The 15691-nt window shown below is 49.8% G+C and overlaps 1 protein-coding gene across 2 annotated transcripts in view; it reads left to right on the plus strand.

Annotated features, from left to right (window-relative positions):
- Positions 1-11123: 11123 nt before the first annotated feature.
- PAPSS2 (3'-phosphoadenosine 5'-phosphosulfate synthase 2) overlaps positions 11124-15691 on the plus strand; it is a 28481-nt gene continuing 23913 nt past the window's right edge. For both annotated transcript variants that reach the window (XM_032694363.1, XM_032694364.1), the window contains exon 1: positions 11124-11187. In XM_032694363.1, coding sequence (XP_032550254.1) covers positions 11167-11187 — 21 coding nt within the window. In that variant the 5' untranslated portion in view covers positions 11124-11166. The remainder of the gene's footprint in view (positions 11188-15691) is intronic.

The raw sequence follows: 15691 nt of genomic DNA on the forward strand, positions 1-15691 counted from the left end.
CCCCCCCAAACTCTCTAGGAAAAGGAATGAAATGCCTCAAAAATTAAGACCCCAAAACTGTATAGAACCTTCAGGGGGAGGAATACAATCACCACCATCCATCTCCCCTGCTCTGTATTTAGGTGTATAATACATAATCATTTTGTTAGTTGCCTAACTTTTCCAAAGGAAGTTGGTATTGTCAGTGCTGTTTGTCTGCCTGATTTCTCAGGATTTGGGATCCAGTAAGTAAAAAGCTGTTTCTGATGTTTATAATGTTTTTGAAGAGGTTGGGTTTTTTTGGCTGTGGAATACATGCCAGGCCAGAGCTGGGTTCTGCTTCCAGATCTGATACAGGGATGTGTTTATAAAGGCCCTGTGACTTTATTCCCCTCCCTTGTTTGCATCCAGAAGTGGAAAATGAAGATTATACGTAGATAGTTACACTTACAGCTTTTCCCACCCAACTTATTTCAATACCTTAAAGAGTTATTTTTATGTAAAATCAAGACAGAGGAGGTTCAGGCTGACACCATCTGAAGTTTATGGTGGTGGATTCAATCACTTATTTATTTTAACAATCCCTTTGAGAAAGGGTTTAAAGGGAGCATTGTTTTTTCTGACATTCTGTTGAAAGGTTTGAGCACACCTCTTACTGTGTTCAGTTAACAGAAACAAACCCCTGCTCTTCAGGGAAGGGATTATTGTTGAAGGGCTAGTAGGGAAGGAGCTGAATTCCTTATTTATTCAGGAGTCAGAAGAGCTCTGCAGACTTTTCCACACCAATAACCTGTAGCTCTCAAATGGCTCAGTGGATGTGATAACAAGTCTTGAACCTAGTACAGAAATGGAAGGTGCCCAGCTGATCCCAGGAAGCACTCCAGAAAGAGGGACCAGGTTGGATGGGGCTGTGAAGGTCCTTTAGCCTGGTGACCTCTGGCTCTTGGTAGGATGTGGTGCCTGAGCAGATGTGTAGGGATAGAGCAAATATTTCCCATACACTCCTGACTGTGGCTGTGGGGTTTCTTTGAGTTAAGCAAAGTGGATTTGTGTTTAGCTTTATATATTTCTCATAAGGAATTTCTCCTTGGCACAGCTCTCCTGGTGCTCTCCTAACCCAAAGCTGTGATCCTGCCCCTGTCAGGTGAGACCCCCCTGCAGAGCTGCTCCAGCCCTGGGAACAGCCTAGCAAGGACATGGAGCTGCTGGAACCAGTCCAGAGGAGGCCCCAAGAGGATCAGAGGGATGGAGCAACTCTGCTGGGAGGAAAGGCTGGGAGAGTTGGGATTGTTCAGCCTGGAGAGGAGAAGCTTTGGGGTGACCCAATTGTGGCCTTCCAGGACCTGAAGGGGCTGACAGGAAAGATGGAGAGGAACTGTTTACGCTCCAGGGCCTGGAGTGCCAGGACAAGGAGGAATGGCTTCCCACTGCTAGAGGGCAGGGATGGATGGGATATTAGGATGAAATTCTTCCCTTTGAGGGTGGGGAGGCCCTGGCACAGGTTGCTCAGAGAAGCTGTGGCTGCCCCTGGATCCCTGGAAGTGTCCAAGGCCAGGTCCGACGGGGCTTGGAGCAACCTGGGCTAGTGGGAGGTGTCCCTGCCCATGGTAGGGGTGGGACTGGATGATGTCTTAGCTCCCTCCCAACCCAAACCAATGATTTGCTTTGCAGTGATTCTATGATTTGCTTTGCAGTGGGATGTGGATGCTGGAGCTCAGCTGTAGCTTTGGGAAAGTCCAGCTCCTTCCATTTGAGCCTCCTGCTAGGCTGGAATTTCAGCCACGGTTTTAGGAGCTGTGATTTTTAGAACAGCAACAGCTTCCAACATGCTCAATTAGCAGAGTTGATTACCACATGCAAGTGGTAAAGCTAAAGCTTGGCATGTGTTCTGGAGCAGTTCTTGTGATACAGATCTTGTTTCAGTGTTGTGTTTTCCTGAACACCAGCAATCCATCTGATTCCTTGGAGCACTTCTCTTGAGAGAGGAGTTAAACACTCGATCTCTTTGCATCCCACCTGTGCTACTTGGGACTTGTTTGTTGTCTTCCCCCCCAGATGGCAGTGGCTTATCTTGCTTATTTGTTCCTTGTGCTGAAATCACTCTGTTCTTCTCATGGTTATCATTGCTACCTTAATTTTTGGCTTGGTGTTACCCTGTGCCTATAAATACTTTTCCTGGGGCAGACTTGCACACGCTGTTCAAGGTGAGGCTTCTCTGTCAGCTTGAAAAGGGGTGAAATGATAATTCTTATGAAATTTTCTAGTTTGGTTTGTTTTGTTTTTTTCACACTTCCCCCACACCAAATAGCATCCCAAAAAAACCTCTGTCCTCCATGTGTAATGTATTCCTCCTTCTTGCTATTAGAGGCTATTTACTGCTCTCTGAGGGTTTTGGTTATGTAAAACTACCTGTACACATTGGAACAGCTTTTTATCCTAATGTTTACAAATCTATGGTATCCTGTATTTTCTAACTACGGTATTTTGGAATGAATAATTGGTTCTTTAAAATAAACAGACAAGGGATGAACGGCAGAGGGAATATTTTCAAACCATCAGGTAGTTCTGGCCAAAGCACAGGGAGGTGGCTCTTAATCCTCTCTGATCATACCTTTGCTTGATCAGCCCAGGACACAGTTGGCTTTCTGGGCTGCCAGCCCACATGGCCAGGTCACGTCCAGCCTCTCCCCCACCTAGCAATTTAAAACCCCAACCCCCTCAGCTCTAGTTCCTGGTGTACCTGCCAGGAGAGATTGGAAAACCTTTGTGCTTTGATGTTCAGCCTGCAACTTTACACTTGGCCTTTGTCTCCCGGTTCTGTGTTTGGACATCCAGTCACTGACCTGCCTGATCCCTCTGGAGATGCCTCTTGCCTCTGATTTCAGTCTTTGCCTTGCCAGATCTGATAGGTCAGTCCTTCATCTCCTCCTCAGCTGACTTATTTCTCCTGGCTCGCTTCACTTCAGTTCTTTTCAACTTAAATGCCCGCAATTGTACTTGGTTTTCCAGATGAGGTCCTGCTGGCAGGGAGCTTTCCCCACCTTCCCTCTTGGGAAGGTTAATCATTACGCAAGTGGGGTTTTTGTGTTCATTTGGTTGGCCGAGGGCTGTTTTCTGTGGCACTGGGAAGGTTTTGTGCTCTGGCTCCCATCTTCTGCCACAGAACCTTTTCACCAGGTGTCACAGGCCATTTTGTGCACTTTGATCTATGTAGAACAAAGTCTTGTTATAATATAAAGAGTATTAGTGATTATACTCTGCATGTCCGCTGCCCTTAGGATCCAGTACCTGGTGTCCTGGGGCCTTGTGCTTCCAGCCCTCTCAAGCAGGAAGCATCTGCCAAGTCCTGCTGTGACTTGGCTTTGCAGGAAAGCCTTCGGGACTCAGATTTTATTTCAGAGAACCCAGAATTTAGAGGGCTGTTCCTCAGCCCTCATAGGCAGTGGTGTGGCAAAGAATGGCACATCTTTCCTCTGCAGGGAATTCAGGCTCTGCCCTGAACCCACCAGCCTGGATGTCTGGGTTTACAGGGATTGATTAGCCCCGGGGATAATCAGAAGGTTCTTCCTTTGCCTTTCCTTTTCTGGGTTTGAGGTCAGATGAGATGGGTTCTCCAGTGTTGCCCTGCAGATCTGCCCTGTCTCCATCTCCCAGCCTTCCATGCAGAATTGGTAGCACGTGTCATTCCCAATGTGCCATGGCCTGGCTGTCCTGTGTCCATGTGCTCCGTGCCCCTGGTCAGGCAGGTGAGAGGTGGTAAATCAAACAGGTTCTTGATAAGTTCAAGTTCTTCTCTTTTCTTTTTCCCCAGAAGGTTCTGCTGCTCCCAACCAGCTTTTGGCACGGGGCTGGAGTTGGGTGCCAAAGCCAAATCTGGGGGTGTCGCTTTGAGCCTCAGGCTTCCAGCTGGATGAGGCAACACAAGGAACAGCAGAGGCTCATGTGACCTACTTCTTAAAGCTTGCAGCCTGCAGAGCAGAGACCTGGAGACAGCTCTCAGGGTAAATGAGGAATTGCTTCTATCCTGCATGGCCATGGAGAGCTTTCAGGGTGTTTTTAACTATCATGGTTAATGGGCCACTTTGCCCAGAGAAGCTGTGGAAGTGTCCAAGGCCAGGTTGGATGGGCTTGGAGCAACCTGGGCTAGTGGAAGGTGTCCCTGCCCATGGCAGGGGGTGGAAAGAGATGGTCTTTAAGGTCCCTTCCAACCCAAACCACTCCGGGATTCTGTGAAAATCAGTGTTTGGATAAAGCACCCAACGGGTGTCATAACTAGTAAATGACAACCTGAGTTTTAAAGCTTATCACCTCCAATTAAGGATGGCTTTTCTAGGAGAGTGGTAAAAAGGCTTCTCTAGATTATTCTAAAAATTGCAAATTACAGATAAAGTTCCCTGAACCTGGAAAAGTTTCCCTTCCCATGGTTTCCTGTGGGAACAGTCAGTAACCTGTGTGACAAATCCTGCTAGGAAATGGCACGGAGGAAGAAGTGCTGAAATGCAGCAGTGTATTGCAGATCCAAAATCTGTCCCTGCACAGGAGTGAAACAGGTGAAACCAGAGGGGGACTGTGGGGTTGTTCACTGTGCTGGCTGGAAAAGTGCCTGGTGCTGGAGAGCTCCTGTTCCCAACTGCCTGGAGCATGGAGATGGAGGGAGTGAGGGCTGGGAGCTGCTGTCACACACAGCTGGGTGCTCTGGAAAAGGATTAGGATGAAACTAAACTTCGGAATGTGGTAGGAGCTGATTTTGCTTACCTGCCTGTGCTCTTCTAGCTCTAACACTGCCCAGCCCTGGAGAGGCTGGATTTTTCCTTGGCTTTTCCTTAGCCTCTATTAATTCTCCTTCAATTGTGACTGCTCTGGCAGCACTTTTGTCTGCAAAGATCCCAGAATGGCTATTTTATGCCTTTTTTTTCTCTGTTAACCTGCTTTTGGAAGAAGCCCTGCGTGGTTTTTGAGTTCCCAGTTTAGAGCAGCCTGTAGGGAAGCGAGTCTGAAAATTTCAGGAACTGAGATCTTTATTCCAGTATTGTAAAAGGAACAGGGTAGGGATATGGGTCAAAGTCTGTGATAGGGATAAGAAATCACACGGGGCAAAGGCAGTGGACCTGTAGTAGATAATGACACTCAATAAATAAATAAATATCTTTACTGCAATATGATACACCACAAAAATGATAAGAATCTTTGCTTTGCTTCTGGAGAAAGAGATTTGTGAAATCAATACTCCTTTCTTTGTAGAATGTTGTCCGAGCCTTGGTAGGAGTGTATTTTAGGTATTTTATATCTTGAAGCTGTGGCCTGAGGTCTGTCTGCAAACAGGAGCTGGGATTGCTCCAGCCTCGCCAGGGAAATCTTGAAGGCACTGGAGGTTTGTAAAGGCAGGCAAAGGAAAAAAAGAGAAATAAGAACAAATAGGTGAGTGAGAAAAATCAAAGACCCCTGTTAGTTTACAGATCTGGTGGGCACAAACTGATGCCCATGAAGTTCCACCTGAGCATGAGGAAGAACTTCTTTCCTGAGCAGCGCCCAAGCACTGGAACAATTGCCCAGAAAGGGTGTGGAGTCTGCCTTGCTGGGGATATTCCAGAAGTGTCTGGATGAAATCCTGTGCCATGTGCTCTGGGATGGCCCTTCTGGAGCCGGGAGGTGGGACCAGGTGTCCCCCTGTGTCCTTTCCAGCCTGTGATCCTGGGTTGAGCGGTGCTTGGAGGGCAGGGCACGTGTTTGTACTCACTCCAAAAAGCAGAGTGGCAGAAGCAGCTCTGGGATTGTGCATTTTTCCTTAGTACCATTTCCCTAATGATTATGGGGATTTGCTACATTTGGGCTGCTTGTGTGGGATCCTGTCCCACTGGCTGGCCCAGCTGCACTGGGAACCTTCAGAACTGTCAGGCACAGGGCAGAGAGGGTGCAGGAGAGCAGGATCCTCACGGTGCTGAGCGTTAGTGGCCGTGTCACTGGGGCAGGGTCATTCAAACCCCCCCTGGCAGTCCCACCTCTAGCTTGTTTCAGGTGAGCTCTGCAGCAGAAGGAGACCCGGGTAGGTGCAAAGCTCCTTCCTGGCTTGGGCTCCTTTCTCCCATTGTGAAATCCTGGCAAACTGGTTTTGAGCTCAGTTTCTGGCTGGCTGTGGCAGTCCCCAACAGCAGTGGGAGTTGGCAATGCTGGAGGTTTCAGTGGCTGATTTGTTGTCCCTTCTGGAGCTCGTGTTTCTCTCCAACAGCTTTCTGAAAGTTGGGGATGATCACACACGTTTGAATTGTAGAACAAGGAAAGGAGAAAAGCTTCCTGCTCTCATTGAAGTCCTAATTGCTTATGGCAGGAGGTAGTGCCTTACCAACCTGTATCTCTGGTGCTTCCATTAATCTGTGCTTTGTTTTTGTGGTTTATTTCTAATTTGTTATCTCACCAGTGAGGTTTTAGGGCTGCAGATCCAGACTTGACTTACACGCAGAATTCAAAACTCTCTGTGAAAGGCCCTGGGTGAAAGGTGAGGTAAATAAGCTGGAACTGCTTGTTGGGGCAGTTCAGTATCGCTGTATCTCTGCGGGCCGATGCCAGAGGTATTACGTGTGTTCATTGGGGAATATTTAGGTTTCAGAAGCACTGATCTTAATGCATTTGGGATTGCACGAGCAGAATTCCACTCCTGGTGACTGGAGGATGCTCCTTTCACTGGGGTGACAGCCTCCCCTGGGACTGCTGTCTGCATGCAACCAAAAGCTGCTGAGCCTGCATCTGCCTCAGGTGTTCCTCCACTGATTTCCCCGTGGGCTCCCTCCTGAGAGCTGTCTTCAGGCTGTGTCCTCTAGGATCTCAGGTGGGGAACTCCCGGAGAAGCACTGTGACAGCTGTGGATTGAGGGAGCGTGGAAGTGCAGGCATGTCACTCTTCATGTAGGAGAACAGACAAAGCCAGAGAGTCTGAGAAAGTGCTGCTGAAGATGACAACTGTGTCTTGGAAAACTAAGCAAGGTGCTGAACCTTCATCTGCAGGTTCCCCAGTTGTAAGAAAGCAGATAAACAAGAGCAGAGACTCTTGTAGTAGTTGGAGTGCAGGGTGGATCTGGCCAGTATAGCCCTGGAACATGGGAAAGCTTGGCCATCCTCCCTGCTTCTTCCACCCTTTGTTCCCGCTGTGCCAGGCGTACAGCAGGGAGCAGGCAGGGGCCATGGAGGGAAGGGTGTCACCAGTAACTTCACAGCTGGTCTCTGGGCTCCTTCTCCAGAGGTTTGATGCTAATTTGGGTGGTGCTTTTCCAGCAAGATGTCATCAAGGGGAGGCAATTCCTACAAGGATTCAAAAGTACAGAGTTGTGCCAAGTCAGGGACAGTGACCTTCCCCAACTTCCACGTGGGAGAGCACTGCAGGGGACAGCCCTCTCCTTCCATGACACCTGCCCAAAGGCTGCAGCACCTGGGGGTTGATACCACAGAGCAAAAAGGATGTGTGGCCTGTTTTAATATCCACCTCTACCACCTTGGTGCTGCTGAACTTGTTGGGCATGTTGAGGTGGGTGTTGAGGAAACCAGCACACTCGTGCCTGGCTTTGTAAGCACTCACGAGAGTGCTGGCACTTTGGGGTGATTCCTAGGGTTCTGCTAGGACAGGAATTTCGATTAAGCAGGTGATTTGGAACAGGAAGATGGCTGTAGCAAAGGCCTCCCATGCAGCTGCTCACTGGGCCTGTGGTGGTTACACACAGGCTTTGCTCTCTGGGGGTCCTGTTGGTGTAACAGGTCACACAGTGGGCTCTGAGAGAGCTTTTGGTCAAGGGATTTATTGTCTCTCTGAGATCAGGGTGTTGGGGCAGTACAGGCTTCCCCAGGGAGTGCTGAGTCCACATGCACAAGGGCAGGTACCCAGAGCATGACTTTCTTCTGTCCCTCCCAGTAGGGAAAGGAACGAGTCTCCCATCCTGTAAGCGTGGTGAGAATCCCCCCAGATAAAAATATTCCCTGGAATCATAGAATGGTTTGGGTTGGAAGGGACATTAAAACTCATCCAGTCCCACCCCCTGCCATGGGCAGGGACACCTCCCACTAGCCCAGGTTGCTCCAAGCCCTGTCCAGCCTGGCCTTGGACACTTCCAGGGATCCAGGGGCAGCCACAGCTTCTCTGGGCAACCTGTGCCAGGGCCTCATCTCCCTCAAAGGGAAGAATTTTACCCCAACATCCAATGTAACCCTGCCCTCTGGCAGGGGGAAGTCATTCCCCCTTCCTGTCACTCCAGGCCCTTGGAAATAGTCTCTCTCCATCTTTCCTGTTGGTCTCTTCAGGCCCTGGAAGGCCACAATTTGGTCACCCTAAAGCTTCTCCTTTCCAGGCTGAACAATCCCAGCTCTCCCAGCAGAGCTGCTCCAGCCCTCTGCTCATCTTGATGCCACCCAGGACTCTCTCCAGCAGCTCCATGTCCCTGCTGTGCTGTTCCCAGGGCTGGAGCAGCTCTGCAGGGGGGTCTCCCCTGAGGGGCAGAGGGGCAGATCCCCCTTGCCCTGCTGGCCTTAGGTAACAGTGCTGTAAGTTGCCAAATCATTCCTGAAGGTGCTTTTTGTCAAGCAAGGCAGCTGCTCAAGTGCCCTTTTCTTTCCATCTGGAGAGATTTTGTCCCCATGTCTGCTCTGCTGGAGTGCTGCTGCTTCTCCCAGCTGTGCCAGCTGAAGTTCTTACAGCTTGTTCAAGAGCCCAAGAAGTTCTTCCATGAAAATTGAGTGTCACTAACATATATGTCTCCTGAGGTAAGCAACTAGATTTTCTTCTTTTTTGCTTAATTTCTGATTCTGTTTCATCATTACTTCCTTGAAAAGCCCACACAAATTAAAACTTGAGGCAATAGGCACGTATATTTAGTTATTCGAGGTTTGTGTTACAGAAGTTCATACCATTTTTTGCATTATGCTTGGGAAAAATTGGGGAGAAAAACTCCCTTGATCTTTTCTACACAAAATACTAATTGTCCCAATTCTTAGGCAGGTTGTGAGCAGTCAATTTAATTCCTAGAAGGGAAATAACTTTGAAGTTAGAAATGAAGAATGATGCAACAAATGGAGATCATGTTGACTCATTTTCTGTCAGATAGATATCTGAGGGGAACATGGAGGTGTTATGTGTTATTGATGCTAATTTTTCTGTTACATAGTGACACAACTTTTTGTCTTTCCCCTGACCTTTCTACTGCTTCTTTTTAGTGAGAACTGCTTTTCCTTCCAAAGTGCCCTCATTGGAACCAGTTGTGTGTCAGGCTGGAATAGTTTACAGTGGTCAGTGGTTAGAGAGGCCCCTCTTTCTGACTTGTCCTCATGGACACCTTCTTGCTGCTCCTTGTTCTTCAGTAAATGTATTTCCCCCCTTGCTTTGGTCTGTTGGGCACGTTTTACTGAAGGTACACAGAGGCAAAGTAACACAGAGAGGCTGTAAAGATGTGAGCTTAAAATTCATCCCACAGAAGCAGAATGTTAAATGTTTTCATCCAACTAAACAAACAAAAAAAACCCCTTAAAAATAATACTTATAGGAATCAAAATGCACAATTGACTCATCAGAGATGACTTTCAGTCATTTAACTTGTATTTCTCCTGGTGTCTTCCAGTGGATGAGATGTAGCCTGTGTCCTGTCCAGGCAATGGTTGTGGGAGGGTTCCTTGTGCCAGATGTGCTTTTCCAATGGATATTGTGTTGGGGCTCATTTTCCTGTTCTTCCAACTTTGCTGTATTGATTTTTATGGCAGAAACTTTAATCTGCCCTTAATTGAGGAAAAACCCCAACCCAATGTAGGGAAAAGCACGAAACGAGTGATGCTAAAAAGCGACCCTGGTATTATTTAGCTGAGCTAATCCCGAGTGTAATGCCATGGGTTTAACTGGAATTACACTGGGGATTAGTTCAGCTGATAGCTGATTGCACTCTAATAGCTGCCTGGCTCCAGGACTTGGTTGACTAGGTGCTGCTCGCCTCCTTCCAGCCCCATTCCTTCACTTCCATGTTTTCCCTGCTCCCACGGCAGAGCCTGGTTCTTCTTCCAACAGGACCTCATTTGAGGAACCCCATTTATTCCACTGTCTCCCCTTTCACCTCTCCCCTGGGGTTTCCCACTTGCTGTTTTAAGGGTTCTTTGGGAGGACGAGCCTTCCCTTGGTGAGCCTTGCAAAATGCCACCCCCTTTTTCCTCTTCCACTCAGGGCATCGTGACTTTAAACCGCTGGAATGAAGGACAGAGGTGGAACAGGAGTGTTTTTATGGGGAGGGACATGCACAGCTGGTGGTGGTTGTGTGCTGAACAGGTACTAGGAGCAGCCCGGAGTAGGCTCGGCATGTTGGACCTGTCTGATAGACATCTAAGAGCACTTGCTCTTCTGGGCACCATGAGAGGTGAGTTATCTCCTCCTAGAGGAGAGGCAGCACAGTGTGCACAGCCATCCTGATAGCCCTGGGCTGGATCCATGGATGGATGGGGATGGATCAGGAGATAGCCGTCAGAGGACATGTGCCATGCTGGATCAGGCTGTGCATCCCCAGGTGCAGAATTACACACCCATGGGGATCATTTCTTCCTGTCTCTGGCTCCCGGGCCATCCCAAGGATGAACCGTGGTTTCCCTCCTCCAGCACACTGCCAGTCCTCCGGTTCAGCAGCATCCTGGGATTCGAGCTTTTCCAGTGGTGAAAAATGGCAGATTTGGGGTGAAGCTGTCAGGTGTGGTGTTTCTGCTCCCCTCACCTGCTGAGCTTTCCGTGCTGATAGACCCTCTGTTTCTTTTAAACTTTCTTTGGCATTTTGGCCAAACACTCAGAGACTATCCTCCAGCACTGCTTGGTCTTAGAGATCATCATCATCATCATCATTCTTATCATCCTCCAGAGGTGACTTTTCGAGTCGTTTCGTGCAGGCTCTTGCTCCTGCTCTCCCTGCTGGAGCCCGGACTGGTCGGAGCCGATTTTAGGGCAGCTTTACGTTGTTGCCCAGCGCGCCGGGAGGGTTCGCCGTGCCCGCGGTGCCTCGGCCCCGGCGGGTGGGTGACACGTCCCCCCGGTGCCGGAGCGCCCTGCCCGCTGCCCCGGGGGGCCGGGCCGGAGGAGGCGGCGGCGGGGGCGGGCGCAGGGCGAGAGGGGCCGGCCCAGGGCCGCGCTACGTGTCGCCGAGCCCTTATAGCCCCGGCCCGCCCGGCCCTGCGCGCCGCCCGCACCATGTCGAGCCGCGAGCACACGGTAGGGACGCGCCGGGGCCGGGCGGGGGGACCCTGCCGAGCCCGCTCTGCCCCGGAGCCCCCGGAGGGACGCGGGATCTCCCCGTGGGCATCCAGCGCCGCCGGGAGCCGGGGCGGCAGAGCATCACCCCGGGGGTGCCGAGGATGGGAGGACGCTCTCGGCGCCGGGCAGGGGCGTGCCCGGCCGTGCCGCGGGTTGGCCGCGCATCCCTGCGAGGATGCCCCGCACCTGCCCCGCGGAGCCGCGGGCTGCCATCCCCGCGGAGGCGGCGAGGAGGCTGAGCCTCGCTCCTTGGGTGGCTTTTTGGGCGTCCTCTGCCCCGCTCCCACCCCGGGGAAGGGAGCCTGGCGAGCCGCTCGCCACCACCGATGGGCTCCCAGCACCCTGCTTTAAAAATACATAACGCGCGCAGAGCGATGAAAAATAAGCATAGCCAGGGCAGAGTTCAGTTAGAAATTAAAATTGCAAATCGCAGTCGCGGCCAGAAGTCGCTTTCCGCTTGCCAGCTGCCCTCCCTTACTTCTCGGATTTGGGATGCGAGCCCCGGGTCCCTCCGGCTGCGCCATACGTTTTCCAGGTTTTAAATCAGAACCAGAAGAAATCTTGACGTAAGTCTTTCAGGCTGCTGTTGCTGGTTGATTTTTACTTTTCTTTTTTTTTTTTTTTTACTTCATCGTACAGTTTTTCAGATGCGTTTTGAGCACCCTGGTAATGCGTGCGGGTAGGAATGCAACCAAAACCACGCGGAACAAAGCGCGCCTGTGCAGCCGGCTGTTCTTGGGCACGCGAAAACCTGTGGTTTAGGGATTATTTCAGGGAGGGGAGGTGCAAGCTCTGAGCTGTGCATGGGAGTTCTGTTTATTGCTGTGTGACAGCAGAGAGGCATTACTGAACTTCCAGAATAATCCCTCTCCTTTGCCTCCACCCTTAGCTGAAAAAATGACCTTTATAAGCAAGTTTGCGGCTGACCTTTGTACGGTGACTGTCAAAACAGATCCTATCTGGGTGACAGTTGTGGGCGGATTTTCGTGTGCTTATCTGCCAGGTATCTGATGGACTGAGAAAAGGCGTGATTTCACTAATTACCAGAGGTTTTGGGGATGGTGATGAAATGATGATGTCCCATTAGTGATGTGTTGCACAGAGCGCGAAGGAAGTTCTCTCCCCTCATGCAACCTCAGCGGCTTCTCGGTTTCAGCCATCTCCAGATGGTATCAAAGGCACGGGATGAGGGATTTCCCTTTGATAGGGATCCTTTGATCAGCACGATTATTTGCGTGTGCACGTGGACGATTTCTCCTGACACCTTTTGTAGCTGCAGCCGAGGCAGTTCCATTAGAAAATGAAGACGGGACACACAATCATTTGTCCTATTAAGATGGGTACAGCAGTAGGGATTGCCCCCTTCTTAATCCCCATTCTTCATTCTCCCAGTTACATGAATCGTTATTACTCCTAAAAATTCCTGTTACTAATAAAATCCCAGTTTTACCACGTTTCCATGACGTGGGTGGTGTGTTCATGTTTCTCCCACAGCCCAGGTTTTGTGAGGCTGGATGTTAGCAGCATTTTGCACTGGCTGAGAGTATGCCAGAGCTGGGATTTGCAGGTGATGTTGATCAGCTGTGAGCCTCTGAAAGGCAGAGCAGTGCCACCTGTGGCAAGATGGACAGCTGTGTTATTTGTCTGTACTCCTCCTTTTGCAAATTGAATACTTAGAAGCCCAGGTTTTAAATCCAAAATTCAGCCTGAATGCCCTTTGGAGTTTGAGGATGCTTTGGTTGCATTTATTAATAGAAGCTTCTGGTAGGGTATAGAGAAGAAAACTTAAATTTTTTTTTTGCTTCTGCATGTGTTGTCCTTAAAAATGAACATGGCTCCTTAATTCTGCCTTGTCTGAGGACCCAAAACTTGGTGTGCAGGAATCTCTCTGGCTGGTTAGTTTGGAAATGCTTTCTGCTCTTTGTTTCTGCTCACAACGTTGCAAGAGGCATGAAGTCCTCTGTGTGCCAGGCAGTGTCCTCCTGTTCCCAGACCTCACTGACAGAGAACATTTATTACTGACCTGTTTCAGGACTGACTTTTGGGGGGAGAAGAACGTTCTTTAACGATGACCTTAAAGACTTAATGTTCCTCACACAGCCCTCCTGTGTGCTCGGAGGCAAAACCCAGCGAGCACACGGTGAAGGAGTTGCAGCGAGGAAGGTGGAGCTGTGGGACTGCCCTTGTTTATTGTGTGGGCTCCTGCACAGCGTGGCATTCAGGGCTGAGGGGTTCTTTTAGCTCTGTCCAAACAGCAGCCTGTTCTCCCTCCACCTGCGGCGTCCCTGGTATTTCCGCAGCTCGGCCCCGTCTCCCCGCCGGGCAGCGTTTCCAGGAGGATACAGATGGTGCAGTGTGCTCCAGGCAAGTTGGCCACGGAGCCCAAAGCCACAGGCACGGCCTGGGAAGGGCTGGCCCCTCGCTGAGGTGACTGCCTGCGTGGCTTTGTGTCCCTGTGGGTGCATGGAAAATGCAGCTCAATGCTTCTCGTGGGATGGAGGCGTTGGGAGTTCTGCCCCTGGCAGGGGAATGTCCTGAGTTTCTCTTACAGGTGCTTAGGGCAGAATGAGAGCCTGGTGCTGAAACTGCCCTTTTCAGGGTGAGTGTCACAGCTTTGTGAGCCCCCTGCTCTTGTCAGGGCATCTCCAGGAATCCCACTGGAGTGTGGCATCCCTCGCTTTCACCGGGATGCTGCCGCTGGAGCCTGATGGGTCACAAAGCTGTAACTTCTGCTAATTCACTTTTGTTTGTGTAGGGCTTATGTGCAAATGGTGTGGGCTTATTTAAATTTATTTAAAGAGAAGGGGAAAAAACCCACAAGCTCAGATGACAACCCTGAAGAAAGAGGCTTAGTTTCTTTGCCTAAAAACAACTCTCGTGTTGAAAAGACTGGAGCCACGGGGCAGAGTTCAGATGGACTGAGTGATATCCCAGGCAGAGTAGTAGCATATGTACAGCTTCATCAATTTAATTACTAAGCAACATAGAAGAAAAAGCTTATTAAAAAACCCAGACTGTGTGTTTATCTCCTCTCACGCTTCCTCTTAACTGTTGCCTTGAACACAAAGAGCAAAACACCTTTAAAGGTGTTTATTTTCCAAGCAGTTGTGAGTAGCTCAGCTGTTCACTGACACTTGTCCAGGTGACAGTGCACCCTGATTTCGGGGAATTAGTGTGGCTTGCTCTGGGTTGAATTACTCAAGGAAGCGCTTCTCACGTTTTATCCAGCGAGTCACAAGCCTCGTTCTTACAGCATGATTTATTTTGTGAAATGCAGTGCCTAACTCATTGCACCATGACAGTCAGAGGGGATTGTTTTCCTGCTGCTCATCACGTGCTTAGGGTTTCTTGGTTTATATTCTATTACTTTTTTTTGCTTTACATCTGTCTTCTTTGAAGATCACAGAAAACTGAGGTGATTAACTTTTGTTAACTGTAGCTCTCTCCCCTTTTCTCCTCATTTCTTTTGAAGCCCTTTGCTATTAACAAGTTCCCTTTCCAGTTTGTTGCTCACACCTTGCTGTTTCATTCACTTGGGCTGCCCCAAGACCCTGTTTAGTAACAATATCCTGCTCTGTTGGGGAATTGCAGGGAAGAAAAGCCAGAAAAGTTGCAGTCTTCTAAATATGAATGCCTTTTTCTTTCTATGGCTGAGTCCTGCAGGGGTTGGGGAGTTAAATAACCACCTTGGTGTGGTCCAGCCCCAGAAGCTGCAAGCTGAGGACCTTGGTGGACCCTCCCCAAGTGCAGGAGGGCTTGTCTGGTGTTCCCTGGCAGTGCCATGGCAGCAGGAGCAGCAGGGTGTGTTTTCCAAGGAGCTGCGTGGACAGACCATCTGCCAGGACTGCAGAAGGACGTGCACATGGAAAAGTGGAAGGGTTTTTCTGCTGGGATGGGTGGTTCCTGCCTGAACACCCCTTCCCTCTGAGGAGAGGGGCAGACAGGGCAGGCCTGATCCCTGCAGGTGAGCTTGGAGGTTAATCTTTTGCTTTCCCAGTAGGAGCAGTGGCTCTTCAGGACATCTCCATCTCCCAGGGGTCACCAGCTGAGCTGCTGCTGTGGGTTGCTGGGGTGGTGCCATCTGGGGTGGTGGCTTTGAGTCAGTATGTCCCTCCTGTCCTGCTCCTGAACTCCTGGATAAACACACACTCCAGCCTCATCCGCTTTTCAGGATGCACAGATGAAGTCACAGCCTGTTACAAATCCGTGTCAAAACCTGTGATACAGGCAGAGGTTTCCATCCATGCCCTCCCTGGGCAGCTCCTACAAGAGCTTTGAGGCAAGGTAAATGGTGTTGAAGACCCCACACTACCCAGACATGTGCAGTGCAGCTGCAGCTTAGATTTAGGCCATGGGGATTTTGTTTTTCTGGAGGGTTTTCAAGAGAAACACTGGCATACTTGCCTTTTTTTTCTTTTTTTTTTGGTTTTTTTTTTGGTTTTTTTTTGTTTTTACTGGGCTG

Source organism: Chiroxiphia lanceolata, chromosome 8 (assembly GCF_009829145.1).
Source record: "Chiroxiphia lanceolata isolate bChiLan1 chromosome 8, bChiLan1.pri, whole genome shotgun sequence".
NCBI classification, from domain to species: Eukaryota; Metazoa; Chordata; class Aves; order Passeriformes; family Pipridae; genus Chiroxiphia; species Chiroxiphia lanceolata.